This window comes from Chlorocebus sabaeus, chromosome 18 (genome assembly GCF_047675955.1).
Source record: "Chlorocebus sabaeus isolate Y175 chromosome 18, mChlSab1.0.hap1, whole genome shotgun sequence".
Taxonomy (NCBI): domain Eukaryota; kingdom Metazoa; phylum Chordata; class Mammalia; order Primates; family Cercopithecidae; genus Chlorocebus; species Chlorocebus sabaeus.
Window position 1 is genome coordinate 49,390,268 of NC_132921.1, and position 14,993 is coordinate 49,405,260.

Below are 14,993 nucleotides of genomic sequence, written 5' to 3' on the forward strand. Positions count from 1 at the left end.
CACTGTGCAAAACATTCACATAGATTTGCTTTATTAATTAAACAAAATCTGTGTGAATGTTTTGCACAGTGTAGATTAATTTTTAACACAATATGATTCACCAAATTTTAATCGATTTAAAACCTTCAGTAACCCTGCTGTGTCGCAAAAGGTTATGTGCCTGTTTTCTTCCAACAATGAGGTGAATTTGTCATTAAAAATTTTTTACCCAAAGGTCACCTTGAACTACCAAGAAACACACACACACACACACACACACACACACACACAGAGAGAGAGAGAGAGAGAGAGAAACCAACCAACAAACTAATGTTCATTATCTGTGTGAATGTATCTAAACTCCAAGTAAATGAATCAGCCATGTTACCAAGCACAAAGCTATTGAAATAGTTAAGATTTATTTTCAGGTGTCACTGAGACTAAACAAAGATTATAAGGAATAAAACTAATAAAAGGAAACTCAGGGAACAAATTAATACATTAAACTATTATCTTAAAAGCAGAATTCCCTATAGAACAAAGTGATGAAGATATCAAAAAGCACTTCTCAAAGCAATATTTTTGCATGTCAAAAAAAGAATTAACCTAGAATAAATATATAAATAACAGTATGTTCTGTGTTAAGCCAGTAACAAAGAAACCCCTTAGTGCAGTAAAACAAAGTCCTGTCAAATCCCCATTTTTTACAAAGAAGCATGAAGATCGTTTCACAATGGTTTAAACTGTATTTATAGTAACAGAGTGAAGACTTGAGATAAAAGTCAAAAGGATTAAAGTCAAAGCCCCAGCTCGACATGAGTTATGATTTTGATTTTTATTCTTATTGTGGTCTACAAATATTAAGACAGAAGATACTTCCATGTGATTGTGGGATCCTCTGAGACTCTACAACCTTAGAAGAGCAGATAAAACAGATGAAAATGCATCTGGTTTGGGAGCCGACTCCATATTAAATGGCAATGCGCAAAGTAACAACTACAACTGCAGAAGGCTGTGGGGGAGGGGAGGAGGCTAAAGGCTGAAATTTCTGCAACTGATGCAGGGCAGAAGAAAAAAGAAGGGGAAAAAAAGATGTGGTATTACTGTTTTAAAATGGCAGCCTGTTAATAATCACTGCATTCCTGAAACACAGGCAAATTATACCACCACTCCTTCTTTCATAGAGTAAGCAAGCCTAACACATATAAGCATTACATACTTCTTTGAGGAAAATAATACAGCTTGATAGCTGCATCTATATCTAAAACAAAATCCCTAGAGTTGCCACTCAAGAGTTTACAAATTTGGAAACCATATACTTTTTCCCACAAAGAAAGAAAATAGAAATTCTGTTGTGAACTGGAAAGTCTTAGTTACACTAGAAAGAAATATTCTCTTCCACATATATTTTTCTTTAAGTGAAGGCAAAGCTACATTTATACATAAGCTTTTGGTCATGGTTCAAAATATCTATTTTGCATTTCCTCTCCCCTGATGTCCTATCTTACAAGAAAATCACACACATGCGCGCGCACATACACACACTCACTCCAGCGAGAGAGAGATATATAACATATTCTGCATGAATTGGAAGATCATCATTCTTAATGTTAATTTGAGTACTCTCTCTTTAGTTCATTTATTGCAAAAACCACATATTGAGTTATATATTTCTATCCATCCTGAATCTTTACTTTTAAAATCAGGCAATTCATTTAACATTTGATGAAGAAAAGGCTAAAAGTCCCTAACAACAACAGCAAAATCATCAGGAGCATTGTAAAATACAAAATGATAGTATCTATATCACAGAAATGCTTAAAATATCTTATTTTAATTGAGTATAAAGAAATGCAATCAATTATAAAAGTAAAATTTATCATGCAAGTTTAGAAGAGAGTTCAAGTCCATACACATTCATGTAATTATAAAGAGAAAATGAAAATTAACCAAATATTAATTTGGTTAATGGTGACCAGTTATCACCATTAACCAAATGGATCAATTTCCCCTTTCTTCACAAAATAATAATTAGATAAGTTACTTACATAAATCATAAATTTCTGAAAATGACATTTCCAGGACAATTCCTTGCAATTTTATTCAGAATTTGATTTTAACTGTCACATTTTGAACACATACACATTTATACAACTACCAGGGGAAAAATAACTTGAACCAAATTGAAAAATTACCATAACTACTAGTTCAATATGTCTGGTTAAAATAGAGACATCTGGTCTATCGTTCTTTTGTGTTGATGACTCCTAGTGTGTCTTTTCCCATCAATGAACTTTTCGAGAGGAAAATCCAACTTTTAACAAAAACCTGTGACTTAGAAATCTCTTTCAAATTCTATCAATACAGATATATCATTATTAGATCAAATAAAACACAGTATCTTCAAGAACAGTAACATATACTGATTGAATACAAATGGCTAGCTTTAAATTCCATCAGAGTAATGTTATTTATTAAATAATTCTCTGTAGGCAGATATGGCTAATTCATGAATCATTATTTTTAAATATTTATAAATCAACTCATTGCTCACTTGCTTAAAATATACACTGAAGCTCTCTAATAGTACTTGATTGCCACTCCACGGAACCTGAATAATGCATTTGCAGAAGCCTTGCACATCCCCACACAATTCTGAATTAATGGCCGAGCAAACAATAAGTAATGTACTATGCTCCAGCAAAAACTCAGTGATAACATCAATCTGGCATCTACTTAACACTTACTGCTTACTTCTCACATTTTCTCGACAACTTAGTTTCTTCCAGATGCAGTTCATTAAAGAATCACTATCACCTGCCCATTCATCCACAGAGTGAGAGATTTAGCGATTAACATAATCACAGATAAGGGGAGAAATAACACTACGAAATTAAGAGATTAAGTAAAGGGACCTGGGCACTCCAGCTACCAATAACTAGATTGCAATTAAAAAGGACTTGGTCACTTCCTCGCTGGGTAATAGGGCCAATTATCTAAAACCCTTTGCTAGAATCCAGATACATACCAGAGCAAGGCCCTTCAACCAAACTCAGATAATTACTTTTGACAAATATTCTCCTTGAGCATAATGTAGTTACTCAAACGCTTTTCAAAATGACTACAGTTACAGTAAAACAATCTTTACAAAGTCAACCCAATAACACGTCCTGCTCCCCCCTTCCAAAACCCCCGCTGCACGCAGTCTGCTTTCTTTTGGCCAATTTATACCAGATAGTAAGTTGGTGAATAAATATTTAATTTATGCAGCCAAAACCCTGAAAGGCTTAGCTTCAAATGTAATGCCTGGCATTCCCGAGACACACTGTACAGAAATATCCTTTTGAAAAATCCTTTCACAGCTGCCCTTTAAAAGAAGAAGATAGGGAGAAAAAAGAAAGAAAGAAAAGAAAAACCCACACATATACATGCATCAAACCAAAGACGCCGACGCCCCTCTGCCAACCGGCATTTCTATAAAGACATTCTTTCGATGATTAAAACGTAAGCTCCGAAAGGTTAAAGAAAAGGAAAAGCAGCCAAGTAACACCGCCCAGGAAGCCAGCAGTAAAATACACCTAGCTGTACACTCTTAATAACCTCCCACTATAAATGACACTGACCCAACTTCACCAAACACACATACACACAGACACACACTCACAAATTGCACACACGTGCACAGAATGTACACACAAACATCGAGCAGAGCACAATACCTACAAACACAAACGAACTGGAACCACACAAAACATACACGTATCAGTGTGCACACATAATGCACACGACACGGCACACAGACACGCAACCACCTAGCCCACATGCACACGCCCCACAAGTCCGTATGGGACACACACCGTGCATGCACGTGTAAAATGTTTGAACTCACAAACGCCGAACATACACACAGACTGTGCACAGAGTTATTGATGAAATTCCGGGGGGTGGAGGGGCCGGGAGGGAGTGGTAATTGCCACACAAAGGTCTCCGGAGCGGCAGAGAGGGAAGTCTAGCGGCGCCGAGCGCTCGGAAATTCACCCGTGGAGAAGGCACAGCCGAGCCCCGAGAGCGAAGTACGGGGAGAAGTGTCCCGGGCGGTCCCGGACGCGGGGCTCCCGTAGATAATCGCTGCGCCCCTCCGCGCGCGCACGCACATACACAGGGGCCCCCGGGCGAGCCCACTCCCGCAGAATAACAAAGAGCAGGAGCCCGGCGAGCGGGCGGCGGCTCGGGCTGGAAGTGGCCGTCTCCGCCGCCGCGGACCGGCGCGGGGCGAACTGCGGGACCGGCGGGAGGCGCGGGCGGCGGGTGGGGGGCGGTACGTACCAGGCGGGCAGCCTCGGCCCAGGTGCGGTCCTTCTTCTTCCTCTTGTCTTTCATGTTTGCATCTCATTGATGGTTCTGATGATGACGTGGGGGATTCCACGGGGTGCTCGGGGTTCGGGCGCGGAGACAATGACCCAGTGACCCGGTGACCCGCACTCGCTCCGCGGGGGGAGGTGCGCGGGCGGCGGCGGCGGCGGCGGCGGCGGCGGGTGGGAGGGATGGAGCGAGGGGGTGGGGTGGAGTGGGTGGGGGCGCGCGGCGGCGGCGGCAGCGGCGGCGCGCGGCGGGCGGGCCGGGGGCGGGGGCGGGGGCGGCGGCGGCGGCGCGGACGGCGGCGGCGGCTGCGTGGGCCCGGGCAAGGGGCGGGGGCGGCGCCGGCCGGGCTCGCTCGTGCGGGGCTCGCGCTGCGCCACCGCCGCGGCCGCCGCGGTGACAGCTCCGGGGATGCTCCGCTCGGCCCCGCTCACAACAATACACTCTGACGTCACGGGGAATGGCGACGCGGCCGCACACTCGCCGCGCTCACACTCGCCGCGCTCACACTCGCCCTCTCGCGCGCGCACACCCGCGCACACTCGCCGCGCGCCCCCTACTCCAGCCACGCCCTGAAACCCTCGCGAGACCCCTCTCCCTCCAACCCTGCCGCCAAATTCCTGGGGCGCTGCCCACTTGGTGCAGGCCGTTCCACCCGGTTCCCCCTGTCCCGCTGGGGCCGAAAGCCGCGGACACGGTGGCCTTTGGAACTTGTGTAGGAGTCCGCCCCGCACCTCGACGCCTCTGTCCTGTGCGCTCACGCGTGCACTCTCACTCATACACACTCCCCACTACTCTACTCTGTTGGACTCCCTGAACCCTGTCTCTGCTTGGCTGGGGGAACTCCCAGAGCCTTATTGAAAGGGTACAGAGCCAATGTCTAAGGATACAGAACTAATAATGTACGTGCAACTTAACACAATGTTGAACCACCTACAGCATCTCAAACAATGCAGGACCAAAGAGCCGAGACCGTGGATCCACGCAATGCCGTACCGTAGCGCTAATTATTTTTAAACAGCGTGTAGTCAACATTCTGTAGAGTAAAACATGATGCACATGGGGAAAAACTGAAAAGTTAACGCTTGTGTATTAAAATTATTTATAATTTTCAGGTCTGAGATACATGAAGTGTTGGATTGTTATCCTTATTAGCGAACTACCAAAAAATATGTTAAGACTTAAAAGTTGATGGTAATCTTTTCAACTTCATACATCTCTAGTTTGGGTTGGTAGAGTATTGTTAAGCAAAGAAAAAAATGACTCTGTGACCCACACAGTAATTATGTGTATTTGTCTTGAGTATCTGAAAACAAAAAGGTCACTTCTACCGGCTTATTTTTCTGAAGTTATTTCCTGAATAGGATATTAATGGCATATAAATAGTACTTTGTGTTTTTTCTTACACATTATCTCGTTTGATCCACAAAACAGCTCAGTTACACATATATTTTCCCTTCTACTGTACAAATGAGGAAATGAAACTCAAAAACATGACAACGTATCCAAGATCTCTTGCTAAATCATTTTTAAGAACTCAAGTCTTTTGACCCTAGTCTCATGTTGTTTATTCAATTCCATACTGCCTGTTTAAAACTACTCATGTCTAGAAAATGAACACTTACATCTAATGAAAAGATTTATGTCTGAGAATGAGAACAATTAGAGTAAGGTGATTCCTTTGAGAGCACTGTCAAATGACTGAAGTAATAAAAATATTTGATTACCAAAAATTAAGCAAAGAGTTCATAATCATATAGAGCTGCATATAATTCTTTTAGAATATTTGTTTTATTAATTGATTAGACTGAGGAAAAGGCTATGCGTCAGTTTTAGAAAATATCAAAAGATTATCTCCACTTTTTCTTTTTCTAAAATGGATTTAGAGAACGCGCTGAAGTTATCCCTAGGGGAAAATTTTATCCATGCAATTTGTATAATTCTATCCAGGTGTATTATATTTTTACTTTACATCTCAAATATATTAAATTTGAATCACGTTCACATCTGCTTTTATTTTCCAGAATTGTCTTTATGGCTAAAGTAATTGATATATTTTCAAAGTATTTTCATTCTAATGTTTTTTCTTCTACTCAGAAATACCTATTTTAAGCAATCAGACCATAACATATAATTTGTTATTTTCTGTGAAATAGTACCTAATAAGAAGTTTTGGAGCCAGCTACAGGAAAAATACATTTTCAGTTATTTCACAGAAAGGCCAATTTCTGGTTATTAAAGAAGAGAAAATATATTGTCCTACTTAAACAGATGTAAATTGATGGGTTTTTTTAAAAAAGCTATTGTTTATGCATTCATTCTCTGACAGAGTTGAGTATAAGAACCAATATTATGAACTCACTCTTAGATTCTACCTCACCTTTTGGGTACTTGAATATAAATAGTCCATAGCAGGTAAGTCTGGTTAAAGACTTGGTGAATAGTCTATGTCAAAATAATGTATTTTATAGAGCACCAGAAGAGGAGTAGGCCACCATTTCAAAGAGACCATTGTTAGATTTCTTTCTTCTACATTGACTTTGTGGCAGGGGGCAGGGAATAGATTAATCAATTACAGGTGTTTTATAATTTGGTTAATTATATGAATAGCTTTTCAACATAAAGTGAAATACATTGTAAGAAATGTACAAGTAAATTTCTGTGAAAATGGGAGCAATAACTCTACTGGGGAGATTAAATAAAGCTTTAATAAAGAGAAGCTTTCAGGTGGGATTTGAGGAATGGGTAGGATTTGAATATTCACACTTGTAGGAATGGAGAAAAACTTTTTCACACACAAATGCAGTACAGGTCAGTCAGGACAATTGAAACCTAGGAAAATATTAAATTAGATAGATGACATCTACCAAGCACTGCTTACATTCAATTAAATTCATATCAGATCACATATATTTCAAGAACTCTCGTTTTAAATAAGTAGAGAGTAGTAACTCAGGGAACATGCTCCAGTTAGAATTGCCTGTAAATCCTCCATTGTCTGAGTCCCCGTCCCAATCATACAGTAATGAAGATCCCTCCAGAGTTCAATTGGCATGTAGCAGCACCTTCTCTGCCTTCCACTGCTTTCTTCATTTCCATTGCTACTAATAGTTCTGAATTCAACAATGTAAACTTTTGTGCATATCTCCTCTCATCAATTCCAGCAGATTTTTTTCATTTCCTGTAATGTTTATTGCAACATGTTTAACAATCAATAAACAATAGGTATATAACCCAGAGTAAGAAATATTAATTTACATATGACAAAATAGAGGACTTGGAAAATGGTTTACTGGACAAAATGGAGGTTTACTGGAAAATGGGCTAAGTTAATGTGAGACTCCAAGAGCAGAAAAGAGACACCTAAGGATTTGAGGACAGAAGTTGTTTGTTCATTTCTGTGGTCCCTCAGGAGATACAGACTTTCACGATGAATCCTAATCAAAGAGTTCACCAAATATGGGAAACTTTAGGTGTTTCAGGCAGGGATAGGGGCCTGGGATTCCTTCGGATTCAGACTCCTTGTGTACAGGGCTACCATCCACATGCCTGTTGAATGTTGTGGGAGGAAGTCTGGATTAAAAAGAAATATCTTCCATTCCTCTCCCACAAAATCCCACCAGCAGGAACAACACAGAACAGTAGGTGGAGTGGGGAAGGAGTAATAAAAGATGAGGGATGAGAATAGAAGCCAGGGTGGCAGGGGAGGTGGAAGAGGTCTTTGTTGGTCTGATGGCCATGCCCCATGGGTTTTATTTCTGAAGTAAGTTTGTTGACTGTGCATAAGCTTAGAATCTCTGAATTTTCAAATAATAACATTTAATAATTTTAATTTTTCTAAACATCTTTTGTTAATGATCATTTAGAATCTAACTGGTCTGGAAAATCCATGAAGGTGATCTCCTTGTCTTCTTTGTCCACTGCTCAATTCACTAAATTTCAAGCGCTAAGCAAATTCCCTGTCATACTCTAAGGTGCAATAAATATTTACTGAATAAAAAATAAACCACTGGAAATAAAGGAAAATTATCTCTTTTATTTTTAATACAACAAACGTCCAGCAAATCAAGATAGAGTTTCATCATTTTACTTAGTATCATTTTTTCCTGTCCTATTTGTAGTTTACTGAACAGTTTAGGAAATGTAAAGTAAAATAAAGCTAAGTATCACTATTATTCATTATGTGTAGTCAAGTATTACTGAGTGATGCTCCTAAGGGCAAATGAATTTTGACCTTGTCCCTTTCATTCTACTCCTACATATCCTTTACTTTTTGAGTCCCTCATTATATCTATTTAAAGTCAGTTTATCCTATGAATATAAACAAATTAGCTTCACTTCAGGAACATGTAGAAGTCTTAAAAATATTATCTGAAAGTAAGTTTATCTAAACTTGGGACAATTCTTCCACTACGACATGAGTAGGATAACTGTGATCTTTTTATTTTTACTTGCAATCTATAACAGTTTAATACTTTAAGATTTCAGCATATTTTAATTATGAAGATATGTGTAGCTATAAAGAAAATTAAAATTTTATTTTCTTCAAAATTTTTCTTTAGGTTATTTCATTTATATTGTCAAAGCATATCATTAAAAAGACAAATTAGAACTATTTTGAGACTCATTTTTAATTCTCTGGCCAATTTGTATTGTTTGTATATTTCAGTGCACTAGTTGAAACATAAAATTTTTCATCATATATCCAGACCCTTAGCAGCTAAAGTGTTCTTAAATCTGAGGAAAAATAGAAAAAAGTAACTAAAAGTATTTCCGTAGTTTTCTGTTTCACTTTCTTAAGTTGCTCTTTTTTTCTGTTTTATCTCTCTCCTTTCTTTGTGCAACAACAAACTCTCCTTCTGAGTAGAGCCCTTCATTCAAGAATTTACCTTTTTCCCCTTTAAACCCTTAATTAGCCATAGAGAACACAGTCTGATTTATGGCCTAGCGTTTAACAGGAATCACACTTAATCCATTACACAAAGAGGGATACACATATTCCCTAACAACACCACTCATTAGTTTATACAAGATGAAAACACACACACACTTAGCAAATGTAAATAAAGCTTTGCATGATACTATCTTATGCATATATAATGTGATCAGAATTTCAACATTGCAGTCTAACAGCTTTTTGCTTATTTTCAAAACTACAAATTAGATTTTTCTAGGTAAACTCTTAATTCAATCCCACATTTAGTGGATAAGAAGGAAAATTACATGCTGCTAAATTCATCTTTATGTAGAAAGAATTTCTTAGTTCCTAAAGACTAGAATTCTAATTACAGCTACTGTCTCAGACATAATGGAATCTTGGTCATTTACTGATATGATGTTTCCCTCCGTTTGCATGTTTACCAAAAGAGTAAATTTTGTGATGGAGACCCCCAAAAAAGAACTTCAGAAGGATCATTAACAAGTAATTTATTCCAGTAATTTTGTACCTAACTGCTATTTTAAATTGTACAGTAAAACATAGGAAGTATACCCGTTAGATAGTAACCTGATACTGGAACGTCCTCTTCATTCTATGCATAGCACCAAAAGCTCAAAGGAAGATATAAAGCTATTCTGCAACTTTTAAAAGGATGGATTGAAGTGATGGGGAGATAGGGCTCCTTTTGTAACTGAAGAATTCTTATTGCTTTCCCATTGAGTTTTATTGCAGGGGACACGGCTGATCATCTTAGCCAACACACTTCCAGTAACCAAGGGGTGACATGATTGATTAGCTAAATAGCAGGAATAACTGGAAGATCTCTTAGGAGCCCATTGTGGCCAAGGAAATGTCATCCAATTGTTCATTGGCTTATGTGGGGAAAGAAATAAAGGTGGGGGGGAGCGCAGGAATTGCCACCCCCACTGAGGCCCACCTATTAGTGAGTAAAGCAGTAGGACTATATTTAAGAAAAAAGAGAACAATGACTCTGCAGTGGCAGAAATCTGTTCAGCATTTTCATAGCCCCAGTGAGGCTGGGAGTGAGGATAGAACTAAGCCTATTTATCTTCTGTGTGGGAATAGAGAGATCCAGAAAAAGAGATTCTTGCTCACCCACTCCCCGTGACTTTCTACCACTCTATCACATTTAGGCAAGGTATCCCCAAGGAAAAGGATCAAAGATAGTTATGACATTTAGATGTCAAAATAATGAATCATGCCTTTTAACAATATCTGGATTGAGTTGCTGGTAGGAACTTTAATCAATGCGCATTTTTTAGTAGAAAATTCTTTTCTCTCGAGACCCTCCCCTTTTTCAGACCAAGAGGTGATTAACTCCATAGTAGATTATCTAGATCACTTTTCTACCTAACCTATAATCATCTAGTTAATTTCTATTTTATAAAACTAATCTCCCCTTTCTATTTGTGGGCTTATTGCTAAGTTCTCTATGTAGTCAAGGAGTGTTTCACTTTAATAAAATTTCTAAAGTTTTGAAAATTTTCTATTCTTTTGTTTTTTACTGGAAGTATAATTAACATAAAATAAAAGGTATAGGTCTCAAATGTTTGGTCTGATAACTTTTAATAATTGTATATTACCTAGTAACTATCATCCAAAACAAGATACAGAGCATTCTCATCACCCCAAATGTTTCCTTATGCCATTTCCAGTCACTCCTCATGCCTAAAGAAACAACCACTCTCAAACTTCAATCACCGTAGATAAGTTTGGCCTGTTAATAGACTGTTAGTAATTTCCCCTATTGGTAGCTCCATCTATTTATTTTTGTAATGGTGTCAGGTGTATTTGACGAAGTCCAATTTATACATTTTTTTCTTTTATGGTTAGGATTTTTGAGTGTTACCCAAGAAATCTTTGCCTACTCCAAATTTAAGAAGCCCTTCTCCTTTCTTTTATTCTAGAAGCTCTATGGTCTAGGTTTTACATTCATATCTATGATCTAACTATAACTAATTTTGTGTATGGGTGAGACAGGGATCTAATGTTTTTCACATGGCTATCCAGATGTTTCTATACAGTTTATCATTATTACTTTTACTAATTGAATTGACTTGGCACTGTGATCAAATGTTAATTGACCATATATGTGTGAATCTATTTCTGGCCTTTATATTTTATCGTATTAACCTGTTTGGTTACACTTATACCAATAACAAACTGCTTTGATGTCAGTAGCTTTATAGTGACCTTGAAATCAGATACATAAATCCTAAAATTTTATTTTTCTTTTTCAAGATTGTTGTGGACTTTCTAGATTATTGCATTTCTGTATACAATAAATTTAAAGAATCAGCCATTTTTATATGGATGACATTGAATTTGTAGACTAATTTAGAAAGACATTCACAATATCAAAATTGGTATATCCATAAAGTTGAATTCATTTTTGAGGGATTTCTTGAATTTATATCAGCCATGTTTTAAAATGTTTAATGTAGTACTCTGGGACATGTTTGTTACATTTATTCCCAAGTTTTGATATTTTCTATGCTATTCAAAATAGTATTTAAATTTGATTCTTGGTTTATTAGCAAATAATATATAGAAATAAAATTGATATTTCAATGTTGATCTTATGTATTATGATGTTAAATTCACTTTTGGTGTTATTATAGATTCAAGTAGTATTTTTATATGTATATGTAGAATAATTATGTTGTCTATGAATAAGGGAAGTTATATTTCCTTTCTGATTTAATAAATTTGGTTTGTTTTTCTTGCTTTATTGCACTGACTAGGTCTTAAGGAGCAATTCTGAGCACAAGTGGTGAGAGTAAACACACTTACCTATTTACATCCTTAAAGTTGAAGTAAAGAGATGCATGTTTCACTTAAGTATCATATTAGCTGCCTGACTTTTGCAGATACAATTTATCTGATTCAGAAAATTCTCCTCCTTTCCTAAAAAGCTCACAGTTCTTTCCCTGTTTTCTGAATAGGTCTTAAATTTTGTCAAAAGCTTTTCTGGTGGGGTTGTTTTTTTTTTTTTTGAGATGGAGTCTTGCTTGGTAGCCCAGGCTGCAGTGCGGTGGCATGATCTCAGCTTACAGCAAGCTCCACCTCCTGGGTTCATGCTATTCTCGCGCCTCAGCCTCCCAAGTAGCTGGGACTACAGGTGCCTGCGACCACGCCCGGCTAATTTTGTTTTTGTATTTTTAGTAGAGGTGGGGTTTCACCATGTTAGCCAGGATGGTCTCGATCTCCTAACCTCATGATCTGCCCACCTCACCCTCCCAAAGTGCTGGGATTATAGGCACTTTACTGTATTTATTCATATGATCATAAGGTATTTTTATTCTGCTGATGTAGTATGTTACATGGATTCATTTTCTCATGTTACACCTTATATTTCTATAATATACCACTCTTATTCCTTTTAAGTTTACTTTTATATATTACTGGATTTATTTTTTCTAATATTTTGTTATGATGTCTGTCTTTATGCTCATGAAGAATTTTAATCCTCTATTATTGATTTTTTAATATCTTCTAGATATCTTACTATAGTATTGGTCAACTCATAAAATAAATTGGAAAGGTTGTTCCTTCTTTGTATGCCAAAATGCTGAAAGAATAGTTATTAGATTAGTAGTATTTCTTCCTTAAATGTTTTGTAGAATTCATTCCTGAAACCACATAGGACTGAAGTTATAATTGTGTGTGTACACACGTGTGTGTATGTGTGTAAAGGGTTTTACAGCAAATTCAATTTCTATGATGTATGATAGGCTATTTATTGATTTTCTCTTTTGTTTCTCTGAATTATATTTATTAAAGTTTCATAAATTTTACTGAAATTTATAAATTTATACAACTTGCATGCCTTGCATTTAGCCAATGTAATGTTATAATTTTATAATTATATTCATAATTTTATAATATAAACCTCAAATTATAAAATATATATGTTTATGCAACCACAACCTTGAACTAATTTTACAACTGTTTGACCATCCCCCCAAAAATGCCTTCATGCTCATTTGAAGTGAAATCCAGTTTCTAATTCCAGGACATGGAATCACATAATGTGCAATCTTGTAAGTTCGGTTTCTTTCACTTAGCAAATCTATTTTACATTTATCTATTTTTGTTGCATTTATCAGTAGTTTGTCTCTTTCTTTTTCATAGTATGCTACTTTATGGATAAGCAACATTTTGTTTGTCCATTCACAAACTGAAGTATATTTAGAATGTCTACAGCTCTTGGCAATTATAAATAATAGTGCCATGAACATTTGTGTACAAGTCTTTCTGTGGGCATGTTTTCATTTTTCTTGGTAAATGCCTACAAATGGAATTGTTGTATTGTATGGTAAATACATGAGCAAATTTTTAAATTGCTCCATCTTATTTTAAGTATGTTTACAAAGTGACACAATATTTTTGGTGAAATGTGTATTCAAATATTTTATCCATTTTAAAACTGTGTCTTTCATCTACTTACTATTGATTTTCAAGACTTCTTCATATATACTGCATTTAAGTATTTTACCATATATGTGATTTATAGCTAGTTTATCCCTGTATATGACTTATCTTTTAATTTTCCTAATGGTATCTTTTGAAGAGCAGAAGATCTCAATTTTGATGAAACTCAATTAGCCAAATTTGTGTGTGTGTGTGTGTGTCTGTGTGTGTGTGTGTGTATAGAGTATGTTTATAGTATCGTATCTAAGAAATTTTTACCTAACCAAAGGTCACATAATTTTTCTCATGTTTTCTTCTAGAGATTTTTTAGGTTTCGCTCATAAACTTATGTATATGACTTACTTTGAGTTAGGGTGTGGATTTTATGTGTGCTGTGAGCTACAGGTATCAGTTTATTGTTTTAATATATGAATATCCAATTATTCCATAATCATTTGTTAAAAAGAAAATCCTTTTCTTGATTGATTTATCATGGCACATTTGTCAAAAACTTGATCAACCATGATTATATGGGTGTTTTTCGGCACTGTTTATTGGGTTACACTCTTATATGTGACTTTCTTTATGCCAATATCACATCATTTCAATTAGTATAGTATTATTATAAATACTGAAATCAGGTAGTATAAGATCTTGTTCTTTGTTGTTCTTTTTGAAGTTGTTTTAGCTTTTTAGGATTCACTGATTTTTCACATAAATGTCAAAATCCACTTGCCAATTGATTCTACCCAAAAAGGGGAATGGTGAAGCTGCTGGTATATAATCTGTATCAAATCCTTCCACTGTCTTCTCACTTGCATTATTTATGATGAGAAATCTGTTGTCATCCTCATCTTTGTCCCTGTGTTCCTAACCAGTCTTTTTTCTCCCTGGCTACTTTTGGGATTTTTTATTTATCAGTGGTTTTGAGCAATTTTATTTTAAAATCTTTGATATAGTTTGCTTTCTGTTTCTTTTGCTTTTGGTTCATTGAGCTTCTTGCATCTCTGAATTTATAATTCTCACCAAATTTGGAAATGTTTCAGCCATTATTTCTTCAAATGTCTTTTCTTTTTAGTAGTTAATCCTCACAATCCTCCCCAGTAAGTGGATACCTTCTAAGAAAAGGAATTATGTCTTTATTGCAGCACTGTAACACCATGATTAACCCAAGGCCTAGTACATATGACTTGTCGACCATTATCTGAATAAACTAATATATGCATTTCCAAGCTTTAAATAAAGATAACATTTGTTTTACTCATTTTGCTTAGGCAGTGTG

At 36.8% G+C, this 14,993-nt stretch overlaps 1 protein-coding gene across 1 annotated transcript in view; it reads right to left on the minus strand.

Annotated features, from left to right (window-relative positions):
- Positions 1-4,495, minus strand: part of ASXL3 (ASXL transcriptional regulator 3) — a 172,856-nt gene extending 168,361 nt beyond the window's left edge. Inside the window, exon 1 of the mRNA XM_073006406.1 lies at positions 4,306-4,495. Coding sequence (XP_072862507.1) covers positions 4,306-4,359 — 54 coding nt within the window. The 5' untranslated portion in view covers positions 4,360-4,495. The remainder of the gene's footprint in view (positions 1-4,305) is intronic.
- Between the last annotated feature and the right edge of the window lie 10,498 nt (positions 4,496-14,993).